Raw genomic sequence first — 12917 nt, 5'->3', positions numbered from 1 at the left:
AATTGAGTAGTCAATTGTTAGTGTCATCGTGTAGAACAGATTGTGTTATCTTGTACTGAAAGCCTTTCCCTGTTGAAATTATGTCTAATGCAGCTTTCAATGTCTCTTTATTCCTCGTAATTGAGTTGATCTTACTCTGTATAAAAGCTTGATAGGTCAACCTAAAAATGTAGTAAATAATTCATATTTTGAAAATTAATTCAAATGTGCATGCCAAAAAATGGGATGAATGTGAAACAGATGGATGAAACATAAACACGCTAAAATATTCTCAACTTTGGTGCATTCCCCCCAAAGCTTTAAAAGAGTGCAACACCATTCAAAGGTGGCCATGCTTTATAAGGAAAGATACGACGAGGATTAGGGCCACTGGAAAAAACAAAAAACATTCTTTTTTGCTTCTGATTTTTTCTCAGATTTTCTCAGGAAAAAAAAGTCAGGACCAAACCAAAACCTCAAAACATGCGCGATTGCACTGAAGTCCTGACTTTTAAGCCTTGCTGCTTTAAATTCTTTTGTGGTCATGCACATGTAAAAGGAATCATTGGATAATGAATATAATAATAATCAGATATAGACTACAGTTTATGACTGAACACAATGTGATACAACAGAAAAAAGCACAAATGCCACACAAAGATTTCTTCATGAAATTTGACATTTTAATGGAAACTAAAATTGTGAACACTGGAGGTTTTTTTTATTCTTTTTTTTTTTTTTTTAAATGGACTCCATTACATTGTTTGGAAATTGAGGGTTATTATCATGCTTTTTTTTAAAAAAGAACATTTTAATGTGACACTTTTGTTAAATTCAAACAATAATTAAATAAAGCAGACTCCTCACTTCAAAATGTAAATGTCAACCTGTAAGACATTTGAGAAACAAACACTATTGCCTCTTTTTATTTTTATTATTATTTCATTTTTTTAGGGGGGGGGGGGCTAAAGATGCAGAAGTGAGAAGAGGAGGAGCAGACAAAAGATAAAATAAACAAGCACGACAGCCATTTTAGTTGACAGAGATACAAAACAGAAAAATGACTCAGCACAACAGATTCCCCTCTTTTCATGACTCAGTCCTTTAAAGACATGTTGCTCTTGGTTACTTTACTTTACTGAGGGGTCTTGACCTCTGTATCTGTCAGGTAACATTTAAGAAAACAAACTAAAAGCCCCCAAAATTAAAACATTTTCCACTAGAGGCAATTTAAGTGAGACAGTTTTTAAGTAAGAGCACAAACACGATGTCCAGCATTTCCCATTACAGACGACTTATTAGTGGATGAAGAGGCAGCACTTTCGGTATTTTGTTTGTAAGATCTCTCCTCCATCACACTGTTAAATAACACCCTCAAAGTGACATTCAGCTGCTACAGTAGTGACTCCTCTTCACTTTAAGAGGCGCTCCAAGTCCAGCACGATGTCACAGAGCTGGTTATGACATCATCAAAACCCCCCACCACCCCTCGTCTTTCTGTGCGTTTGCCAGTTAGTAGCTGAATATCTGAGTAGCGTACCTTTGGCGAGAAAAGCTTGAACAGCATGTTATTCTTTACTCCCCTCACTACATGATCACTACAAACAAAAAAACAAAACAAAAAAAAACAACAAAAAAAAAAAACAAAAGAGTAAAATGAACTCTGGGATGCTCCGACAACTACCTGAAGAAATGAATTTAAAAAAAAAAAAAAAAAAACGTGCATCAAATCAGCTGGAAGAGTAACAGAAAATGTATGAACGTGGGTGTTACTGGGGTCTACATCAACTTTGATCAGTAACTCGAGTCATCTCAAACTCAACAAAAATGAGACATTGTGATTTTAGGTTTCATTTATTCCTTTTAGTCTCATCCTACGTGTGCATCTACAGATAAATTAGGTAATACTCAAACTTTTAAAAAAAAAAAAAAAAAAAAAAAAAAACAAAGAAAGAAAATGTCTTTAAAACGTGTTAAAACATCAATTTGTTAAATCAAATCAATTATGTGCTACATTAACTCAACACTGAACAGCCATGAGTTCACACACCAGCAAGCAGATGTCGTCTGTCCCATTCAAACTGATTTTGGCTTTAGGTCACACACATCTGAGCACAAGCCATGAAATATTTCAAACCCTACACGACTCATACAAATTGCTCATTGCTTCCAGCGGCGTCCATGTTGCTTCAAAGAAGAAATTAGGATTAGAACTTGAACAGCCTTGCAAAATGTTACAAAAACAAAGAAATAAATGGCACAGATATATGCTAGAAGCAGATTTTAAACAATCAAAATTGCTGTAAAAGTACTTTTTTTTTTTTTTCTTTTCTTTTTCTTCCCCCACACAGGCACCAAACATGAAACAACAGGAGGGCAGCGAGGGGAGGGGTGTGGTTGAAATATATGAGGAACTTGCATATAATAGGAAGAACTCACCACACACACACACGCACACACACCAACAGAATGACGAGGCCAAACTTGCAAACCTGGAAGCCTGCTTTAGCATCATTGAGGTGATTGCACATCCTGAGGAGGTGGAAATATATATATATATAAAAAAAACTCCACATGATCAGGTGTTTCTATCTCAACACACTAACAGTCAGTCACTCAATTGCACCCCCTCCCTCCCTCCCTCCCTCCCTCTCCCCCTCTGATTACTGACGAACCATCTAGGCAGCTTCAAGAACCTGTTTTTGGTATGCAGGCTACAATGCTAATAAAAGTTCTATCTTTAAAGATGCATATTCCACTTAGCCTTTTTGCTGTAATAAGTGCTTGATAAAAGCATTCCCTTGGGAGGAAGGGAGTTCAAATATCTTCAAAAGGTCATAAGACTACAGTAACGCATACAGCTCCATTGAATCACCCTGTTTAACATTTAACAGCCTCGAAGATGCATCGCCGCTGACTGATCAATTTGGCATTGTTAATGAGATTATGTCACTTTGTGTATTGATTAAGGGCAACACTCAAACAAAAAAAAAAGACTGTTTTGTTACATTTTTGTTATGACAGATTAAATATTAATTTTCACAAAAACAAACAAAAAAAGTCTAAAAGCTAACAGGTGATATCTCCTTGAACACACTCGCCTCACCGTCAGACACATTTGTTCTTTATCAGAGGGCAGCATCTGATAACGCACTCATCCATCACACGCTGTACAACGGAAGCCAAAACTAAGCATGTTTAAATAACAGAGGGCTGACTGCGATCAGTCATGGAAGTTAAATGTCGGGGCTGCAGTTACGACTTTCTGCAGTGCCGTCTAATCAGGACGCAGCGGAGAGGAGTATACTTGAAACACAGCTCAGCCCGACAGAAAGAGCAATAATAAAGCGAGAGGTGCTTCACTGTGAGCACGCGAAGACGCGAAAATCAGCCATCAAAGACGCTAAGAATATATCAGTCTCGTTGACTAAAACATGGAGCAATGTGCTTTTTTGGAGGACCGGGGGAGAATAAAAGGGAAACTTACATATTAAGAGCTCAACATGATCAATGACAGCACCTTGCATGCCGTGACGGTTCCCTCACCAGTAAGTCATTTGGAGTTTCGTTGCCATAGTAATCACATGAGACTCTATATAATAGGACTCCAATTCAACAACTCCCGATTCAACTCGACAGGACAAGGGACATTTGGCAAAACAATATTGAACATAGTCATGGCTTTATCAACACTACCTGAGTTACATTTAATAATTCTGTATTTATTTATTTTCTGAAAAGTAACAGCCCAGAGCCATTCTTTCGAGGAGTATTTCTTGTCAGTACATATAGATCTCTCTCTAGCAATTAAAAGATAAAAGCAATTAGTTTACATAAAGTGCTATTAATCCACACATTAACCAAATCATATCATCGAGAGAAAAGAAACCTGGACAGCTCCTTCATTAGGTTGAACACTTGATTCTGATTTGGAGTTGGTGATGAAAAGGGATGTCACTAATGGCCAGTTAGCAGTTGAAGTTAATTTTGGGCTCTCTAGACTTAATTAGATCTTTCAGTACGAGCTCTTTTGCGCTTAAAAAAAAAAAGAAGAAGTGTAAAACTAACTGATAATGCACCTTAAAACTTCTTCTGAACAAACAAATGAGCTGCAGGTCACACCAGCATCTTGGGTGATGATTTTGTAGCTCCATATAACCCTTTTTTAAATTTTCTCTCTCACACAACGTATGGATCACACGGTGTTATTGCACACTGCTTTGCAAAATGTTAAATGTTATCCACAGTAAAAACATAAACGTACAACTCATCTTCACATTTCAACAGTTTCGACAAAAGTGGCTAGTCGGGGGGGGGGGGGACCTAGATTAGTATTGCAATTCTTTTTTTTTTTGTTGTGTTGCTGTTATCTTTGCATGGCAATGAAGCGCGACCTCGGTCTCGTTCATTCCCACGAGTAAACATGCAGGAAATACAATGACACAAGACGGAGAAGTAAAGACCCGACGCTGAGACAGTAATCTAAATCTGAGCTGTAAAACGCGACACACATTCCTTTGATCAGAGGAAGTGCTTTTACAGACAAATGCAGGCAAAATAATCTGTATGAACGTCCTGAGTCTTGCTGCTAAACAAATTGAACAAAACGCAGAAAGACCTTGTTGGTTATCTTGCGGGAAAAAAAAAAAAAAAAAAAAAGTCACATAGTACCTAAAGTCATGATTCATGTATTAGAGTGTATGAATCTGAATTTAGGAAAATAGCTTCCACTGACCTCTCCTCAATGTGCATGAAATGTATGAAAAGCTTTGACATTAAAAGGTTTTGCCTTCAGCAGAGACCTGATTTTGAAATCTTTAGCGCACCTGTGATAAAAGGATGAAATGAAGGGGCATCGCTTTCCTTCAGATGGGGCACTTCTGTACCTGTGCTCTGGGCTCACAACTGCAGTGCAGAGGAGCACCCACCATGTTAAGTCTGACAAAACGGTATAAAGAAAAAACGGGCTGAAATTGAGGGCTCTGATTTCCCCCTAAAGGATTTAAGACAAGGTTCTCCCTCCCTGGATGGGACCTCACCTACGAGCTTCCACTTTAGTCCACGACTTCAAGGCATTCTTTGCACAGTGTGCTCTCCTTTCCTCCAGGATGAATTCAAGCTTGCACACACGCGTATGTATAACGTCTAATGCATCTACAATGAACTCATTTGAATGCATGATGGAAAAAAAAAAAAAGACTGAGGCATCCCAAAGTCAGACTGACGGCCTCGGCAGTTCAACAGGATAAAGGCTTAGAGAGGCGCAATCCATGACACCTTCCTTTGTTGAACTTGAAAGATCATTCTAGAGAGCAATGACAAGGGACAATCACAGCTCCAAAGTTTGAAAGTTTAACATGTTGGAGGCACCAATCAATCCCTTTACCATCCCTCCAGAGTGTGTGTGTGCACGTGTGTCTGATGCCCCAAGAGGAGCGTCCGTTATTCCACCGACGACTCCAAGGAAAATCTGCCATGCTATACTATCAATGTTTTCACAGTTGTCACTTTATCTGTCCCACAGGGGTTTATGATTTCCAAGGTAGATAACCGCAGCACCCAGAGGAGAAGACGGTAAGTACTGAAGACCATCTGCCTCACTGATCAGGTCCATCCTTGGTCTCATCATAAACCACTACTCTTTTTGGATCTACGGGACAAAAGGGAGAAAAAAGGGTGCAGGGGTCAGATGTCACACATGCAACAGACTCATGAGATGTTCTTTCACAGGTCAGAATACCCCAACAATGTTTTTCAATGCACATAAATCTTCACTTTATGGCTGGGTTTCATTATAGATAAGAGGTTGAATGTTTTGCCAACATAGCCTCAAACATTCCTGAACTTGTTGTTTGTGTGGATATCCACGGCCTTTCTGATACGATTGCTGTTTTTCCGCTTGCCAGCTGGCACGGCTGCAGTACCAGAGGATCGTACACCGGCAGTATGCCTCACACTCTCAGCTGGTGAGCCGTACAGGATGCTTATGTTTCCACTGTTTGGTGATCAAACAAATATGGCCACAAATAAGTGTTCGCTGTTATGTGATAGTAGTCCATGATATACAGCAATCAGTCCTCCAGAGGCATGTGCGTGTTTGTACGTGTGTGCAGTTCTTCAGGTGCCATACACCACAACTGGAGCCGAGTTTTATTCATACTAATAATAATAAGATAATAATAATTGATCTGAAGGAACACAGCTGAACTCAGAATAATCCTCTCTCCAGACATAGACCAGATATCCATCTTTAGATGTAACCGTTCACTCAGCACACTTACGTCTTCAGTTACTAAAAGCATTATAATTATTAACGCACAAAACATTTCTAATAAAATTTCAGGAATGTCCCAGACCAAAACGTTTACTGTACCTTGTTTTTGCAAGTTAAAAATGGATTCCATTTCTGTAAGGAAGAAAACAACACATTAGTTTCACATCTACACTGATTGGTCAGCACATTTTCAAAGGCCACGCTGACTTATTAAGTCATACCGAAACATACATTTGGCTAATCCAAATCTCCTGAGACTTTATGTTGCTTAACGTGATAAACCCAAACTCAACTTTGACACACTGCACACAGTCACTTTTACCTTCTGTAATAAACACTGCATATGTTATTTTTCATTGTGTGTTTTTGAGTAGACCATGCTCGCAAGGAATGCTTTACAGGAAATGATTCTGCAGATAATCACTCATTTGCAATCTTATGTCATCATCTCTGTTTACTTTACACCCCACAGGAAAACCAGAGCTCCACTTAATCAATAATCAAGACATCTACCTATGTTCTTACCCTGGGAGCTATTAAATGCAGAGACATGGGGCGAAATCAATCATACAAGACCCTTTTTCACAGAGGCTTGTATATACCTTAACTGTTCATCATTCAGATTTCTCAATTGTGGATTTTTGCAAAGCAAACCTTGTAGAATAAAGGAAGCAGCAGCAGCAGTTAGATTATGAGTCACAGGCTGTAATTTATCTGTATTTTAAACCTCACTGGTGTCACCCATAACAACTGGTGGTATCAAAGCACCGAGGGCAGTACATTGCTGGACAAAGAATAGAAAAAGAAAAGATAGGTAAAGTTACCTTTAGTGTGATAAGTGACAGCAGCTTTAACATCGAAGGATCCCAAGCTACACCTTCTGCCAAAGTCTTTAGGGTGGACTGGCTCTTTCGATGAGCCAAACAACAGAGTGGTTAGCTGGCCCTGTGCAGGCTTAGCACCGTTGTCTTTACTGGGGGCCAACCCAGAAGAACCTGCACCCTTACCCTCAACTTTAGCCTTTTCCTGGCCACATGGCGGCAGCTTGTTTTCCTCCTGGCTCATCACACAAGCAGGAGAACAAACATTAGACACATTGCAAGGGGCACAAGTCCTTTTCTCTGGGTCCTGAGCCAAAGTGCCAGGCTCCAAGAAAGATGGGCTAACATCAAAGCAAGGCTGGGCAGCTTTGGCTGTACCAGCCTGACCCTCGCTTTGAAGTGGGACCACAGTAGATTTGTCCTCTGTGGGCACCTGTGGGCCACTCCCCCCCTCTGCCCCCAAGTTGGGCTCATTGATGAAGGAAAGCCCCCACTGATTCTGGAAGATATCTCCCAAAGCTTTCTGATTTGTCTGAGCAGCGGGCGGGTCGAGGTGACGAGCACTAGGGAGCACAGGTTGCATATTTAAAGGGTAAATTAAAAGAGCACACTTTCTAAGATCGAATGCTTCTCCATCCACAGGACTAATCGCAGAGCTACAGTTACTTTCCAAAGGAGATGCTACATTCTCGCCACTTGGGATAGATGGGGCTGGTGGAATACTACTAGCAGCAGGAGCGAAGAAGGTACCCACTGATGGGCAGCCGTTTCCATTTCCAGAAACAGGGCCATTAGTAAAGCTAGCTGAGGTGATCGTTTTCATAGCAGACATAGGGACCTGTGACAGTCTAACAGGAGGAGGCAGTGTCTCTCCTCCACCTTGAGCTACTTTGTTGAGGTTTTCTTTTACTTTACTTGCATAACTGATCTTGGGAACAATTTTAGCACTGCTATTGTCCACAGGAAATACTGGAGGGGGCTTGAACAAAGTCCATGAGTCTTCTTTTGAAGGTGAGGAAAGCTTAGCTTTGTGCCTGTCCTCAGTCTTTTTGCCAAAGGTGCCAACAGTTTTGCCATCAGAGTTTTTCCTCTGAGATTCGCTCATCGAAGCCTCCGAGGCAGCAGTCCGCCGAGCTGAGGACTGAGCTTCTACTTTATTGGCGGCTTTGAAACCATCAAGTCTGGAAGTTACTCCCTTCTCGACTGTCTCGAGATGAAAACCCCCAGAATCCTGCGTAGTGTTGCCCGGCTGCATTTCTTTCTCCTTTTCTCTTATTACATTATCAGAGTTCTTGGTGTTGTTGCATCTGGCCTTGCGTTTTTTCGGAGTAGTGTATCCACCTTCAGAGCCGCTGCCATCATTGTCCTTGCTAGAATAACCATTTGTTATTAAGCCACAGTTTACGACGCCATTCTGAAGCAACACAGAGCCTTTCTTATCCAAGGGTTGGCCCTCGTGATGATTAAATTCCAGAGCCTTGTCCTTCTCATTTTTCAGGTCCATATTCTTTTTGTGGTCCAGTCCTTTGCTGCTCACTTTTGGAACAGTTGTGTACAGCTTTTGTGACGACCTCTGCTTCACATTTGTATAACTTGTGTGTCTGTTACCATTGCTGTTGGGGGGATACGACATACCAACAGTATCAGACAGATGTAGATTCTTGTCCCCCTCCTCCTCGCTGATGTTTACTTTCTTATAGCCTGAAAGAGGAAACAAAATTAGTTGAAAGAGAAAACATAAAAGCCTTAAATATATGTTAACCTGTTTCTCTTCTTCTACTTAAACAAAAGCTAACTGCAGAGAAATGAATGCAAGAAAGTTGATAGTGAATCCTTGCTGTGAGTACTTTTTTTTGTTTGTTTTTTAAATCGCAAAAAAAAAAACTTGTGTCGGACACGGACCTCCCTGACTGGACTTGTCGACTTTTCGTCTGTAAAATGACATGAACATTTAATATTTAAAGATAAATAGCCAATAACATAAAGCGAATGTCATATCACAGCAGCAGCATATATGGACTCCATACTGTGTTGCTTAACACTCTAATAACCTCGTAGTTGTTCTCTGTGATGGTAGCTTGTACTCCAGCTCGACAAACATCATCAGCTCTCTGAAGACTTCTTCAATAAAACTTAATGGGAGCATATCTCCAGTTTCTGTTTTGGTAATTAGCAGGCTAACAACGTACATGCGAACAGGGCTAACAAATGGCGCGATGAGAGACTGCCTGTTTTCTGTCAAGTGTGTTTTAAGCGCATGTATTTCTATGGTATGCAATTTTAATGCCACAAATCTTGCACTGAACACTCCATCGTTTGCGTCACCAGTTTTCTTGACTGACTTTTCACAGGTGTAGCAGACAGTTCTGCATTTGTTTTTTTGTGTAATATGTTCATGGAGAGTTGCCGTAGCTGCCTATTGTTATTGTTGGCTTGTGTGTGTGTGTGTGTGTGTGTGTGTGTGTGTGTGTGTGTGTGTGTGTGTGTGTGTGTGTGTGTGTGTACTAAAAAGCTGAAGCCGTAGTCGAAGAAATCATAGGTTTGTATCCCGTTCATTATTTTCCTTGCTTCATTGAGGGGAAAACAAGCTGGGTCACACGAGTAACGCTGTATGAGCTAAAAGCAGCGCTTGCACAGGTGCGCGAGTAACAAAATATTACTCGAATAATGGAGTCAGCGGCGAGTACTCGAGTACTAGCACCCATCGCTAATATTTGGTATATTGAGCACGTTATGCCACAAAACCTGAAAAAAGCTGAACAAATCTGTTTGTACGTTGCTTGTATTTTTCCAACCACAAAGAATTTAACAGATGTTTTTCACATGCAAACCAAACATGCAGCAAGAAATGGATGAAAACGTTTTTATTTTGCTCATAATTAACTTTCTCTAATAAATCAGGACAACAGTCATTGTTATTAGGAACATATATATCGTGTATGAGTGTATGATCAACTGGCTGCTCACAGTACTGCATAGGTTATGTATAACTGCTGTACATGTATATTATACTTGATGATGTAAGGCTGTTCAACATTAATTACATATGTTAAGACTTTCTTTGAAGAACAAATGGATCTTTACTCTGCACACAAGCATGGGGGGGGGTCTGCTGTGTCAACGTGGGTCTGCCCCCCTCCCCCCTTAATGTCTGTGGGCAAAGCACATACTGCCTCTCTCTAAACATGTTGACATATCCACTATGAAACGACGGGTCGATGGCTCACATTATGTTTTGTGAAGAAGTGGTAATAAGGGAGTTGACTTCACAACATGCAACAGGCCTGTCAGAGAGGCAGCTAGCGTTAGCTTATATCAACCTGCTGGAGATAACACGCCCCGACTTCAACTTAACAGTCGACTCAACTATGAGATGCAGTCAAAACAACACAAATGACTTGCTCGGGCAAAAAGACGACATCGACATGCCTGCTTGACAAATGATCGAGGTCGTACAGAAAAAAGAAGCCCGATATATGTAGCAGTTAGCTCGCAGTGATATGACAATATGGCCGACAGGAAATGGGAGCTCAGAACATTCCAGTGGAGCCGGCTCGTTTTCCTAAACTAGACACAGGACATGCCGACATGGATAAAGCGTCGTCTACTGTCGAAGGAGAGACGCCATTGCATACACAAATGAATCAGATATGACATAGTAAAAGGAGCTGGTTTCTATGAAATCGTTTCGCTAGGTTTGCTAAAGAGGAGTGTGTGGTGAAAGTGGCGCACAAGGTCAATCCCCGACATGTCAAACCTGCGACAACTGTCACTGTCAGCTAGCCTGTCAGCTAGCTCACTTCACTGGGTCCAACAACAGCTCACTGCTGGTCTGACTACTTCAGTACTCACCGAGAGAAACATTATTTAATCATATACCGAGCTACAGAGTTTAGCTCAAATAAATACAGCTCGCTAGCAGGCTAAATGGAGTTATCGTTAGTTAGCAGATGCTAGTTGGCTCGCTGACATTAGCTGACTAAGGCTAGCAAGCGTTAGCTGACTTTTTTTTTTGGATGGCCCGACCTGTTTTCTTCGTCTGCGTTTCCTGATGCTGGCGCTGGAAGTGGCTCTGATCATTTTTTAGACACGTATTCGTATGTTGATTAGAGCTCCTGTCCTCTCCGTGGTGCTGATACTGTCTGTCTTGTGCCCGGTCTTTGGGCTGTTCCTCCATTGAAGTGTAGAGTTAGTGTCGGACTTGTTAGCTCACTCACAGTCAGTCCCAATCACTACCAGAGTGAAACGGAAGCTATTTGAAGCCTCTGTAAACGTCAGCAGTAAACGTCTAAAAATGGCACTGTTTTGGGTGGCCACTGTCACTGAAGTCCATATGTCTACTATTCGTGCTGAGTTATGCAGAAAAAAATATTTCGCAGGACTCTGCAATATTTTCGGAAGATGTTTGGAGTGTCACTGGAGATCAAATAACGAAGAAGAAGAAGAAGTGATATTAAAAAAAAAAAAAAAAAAGGCTTAGTGGGGCAATAATGGGGTGGGGTTCGTCTATGAATTAAAATCATATGTCCAGAGGCGCTGCCACGTCTCCAGCCAAAGTGGACACTTTAGTGGAGGGTCCATCCATGGGAGACGTACCCCAATCCCAAAATGGAAACTTGTTGCTTTTGTCATTCCCCCTGTCGCAAAAGTTTCCCGTTTTTGTATTTTAACTCTTGTGGAAGGAAAAAAACATAAAGTGTGAGCGTCATATCCAGTATCATACTCCTTATTTCTGGCAGAGAGCTTAATGTGCCTACTTTACTACTAGATTAATATTAAAAGTCTCCTTTAATCTTAATGTATGTGCACATTTTACGTCTTCCACCTTCTTTTGCATACCTACATGTTTATACCAAAGCTTGCTTTAATATCTATCTCAAATAGCTTACACAACTACTGCCATGCCTCCTGCATTATACAAAAAGGTTTACTATTCAATTTGAGTTTAATTTGACCACATCCAAGATACATGCAATCATTAGAAAGGTTCGACATATAGAACATAAGATTTATTCATTGTTTTTGGAATCAGCTGATTGATACCTTAATAGACCTATTTGTCTATGATCAAAAGATTAAGTTACCTTTAAATAAAATGTTCCCATGCTATTGAAAAAAATATCCTTGATACTTTTACATTTTTTTCCACCATTTTTTTTGACAATATAATGTGAGTAAAATCTCCTTGATTCATTTGTGGATCGGTCTCAATGCCTGCTTTTAACAAGTCAAACAACTCTACTGAAATATGACGAGGGATTATAACTGCTTACTCACAATGAATGACTGCTTGCTGTTGCTGTTTATGAGGACTTTTGTGTAGTCTGAAAGAATTCACACAAAATGTAGAAACATCACATTAATTGTCCTATTAGAGGTTTCACATTTCAATAAAGTACGTTGTAGAAGAAGAGTGCTTTGTTGGCCTGTCTTCCTCACATTAAGTTAGATTTCTATTGTGATTTATTGAGTAATTATAAATGTAAAAGTCAATACCATATATGAGGATATCCTCTCCTTATACTGAGTCTAAAGTAGAGTTCCTCATACTGCAATGTTTCAGATGACATAATTTACATATTAAGCAATACTACAGTTCGGTTGGGCATTGGGCCAATCAGAGAATAAACCTACATAGAGGCAAATAAGGTGGTGAAAAAACACATCTGGAATGACCTACATGAGCATGAAAATGAAGAATGAAGGCATGTGGTGAGTTATGGTGCAATATTACTCACATGTGACATATAGTAGCACACAGCGCCCTCTTGTGGTTATTTATAGAGATACATATTCTCAGAATATGCACACTACATCACAAGAGGTTAAGCCAAACTGAAGTC

At 40.3% G+C, this 12917-nt stretch overlaps 1 protein-coding gene across 1 annotated transcript; it reads right to left on the bottom strand.

Annotated features, from left to right (window-relative positions):
• Positions 1 to 640: 640 nt before the first annotated feature.
• On the bottom strand, positions 641 to 11713 carry nufip2 (nuclear FMR1 interacting protein 2). The gene is made up of 5 exons (XM_079356622.1): positions 11101 to 11713; positions 7078 to 8775; positions 6353 to 6385; positions 1612 to 5629; positions 641 to 1577 (listed from the first exon to the last, which is right to left on the bottom strand). The coding sequence occupies exons 1-4, from the start codon at positions 11249 to 11251 to the stop codon at positions 5577 to 5579; spliced, it is 1935 nt and encodes a 644-aa protein (XP_079212748.1). The 5' UTR covers positions 11252 to 11713; the 3' UTR covers positions 641 to 1577; positions 1612 to 5576.
• Between the last annotated feature and the right edge of the window lie 1204 nt (positions 11714 to 12917).

Source organism: Symphodus melops (genome assembly GCF_947650265.1).
Source record: "Symphodus melops genome assembly, chromosome: 11".
Classification (NCBI taxonomy): domain Eukaryota; kingdom Metazoa; phylum Chordata; class Actinopteri; order Labriformes; family Labridae; genus Symphodus; species Symphodus melops.
Note: the sequence above shows the minus strand (reverse complement) of the source record. Positions and strands in the feature narration are given on the sequence as shown.

What these genes read in the sequence shown, in the direction of transcription:
- nufip2 (XM_079356622.1), bottom strand. Translation starts at nt 11,251, where the DNA reads ATGGAGGAACAGCCCAAAGACCGGGCACAAGACAGACAGTATCAGCAC. An exon ending in AACGCAGACGAAGAAAACAG is followed by an intron (nt 8,776 to 11,100) that starts GTCGGGCCATCC and finishes TTCCTCTTTCAG; the next exon opens with GCTATAAGAAAGTAAACATC. An exon ending in TGTCACTTATCACACTAAAG is followed by an intron (nt 6,386 to 7,077) that starts GTAACTTTACCT and finishes TCTTCCTTACAG; the next exon opens with AAATGGAATCCATTTTTAAC.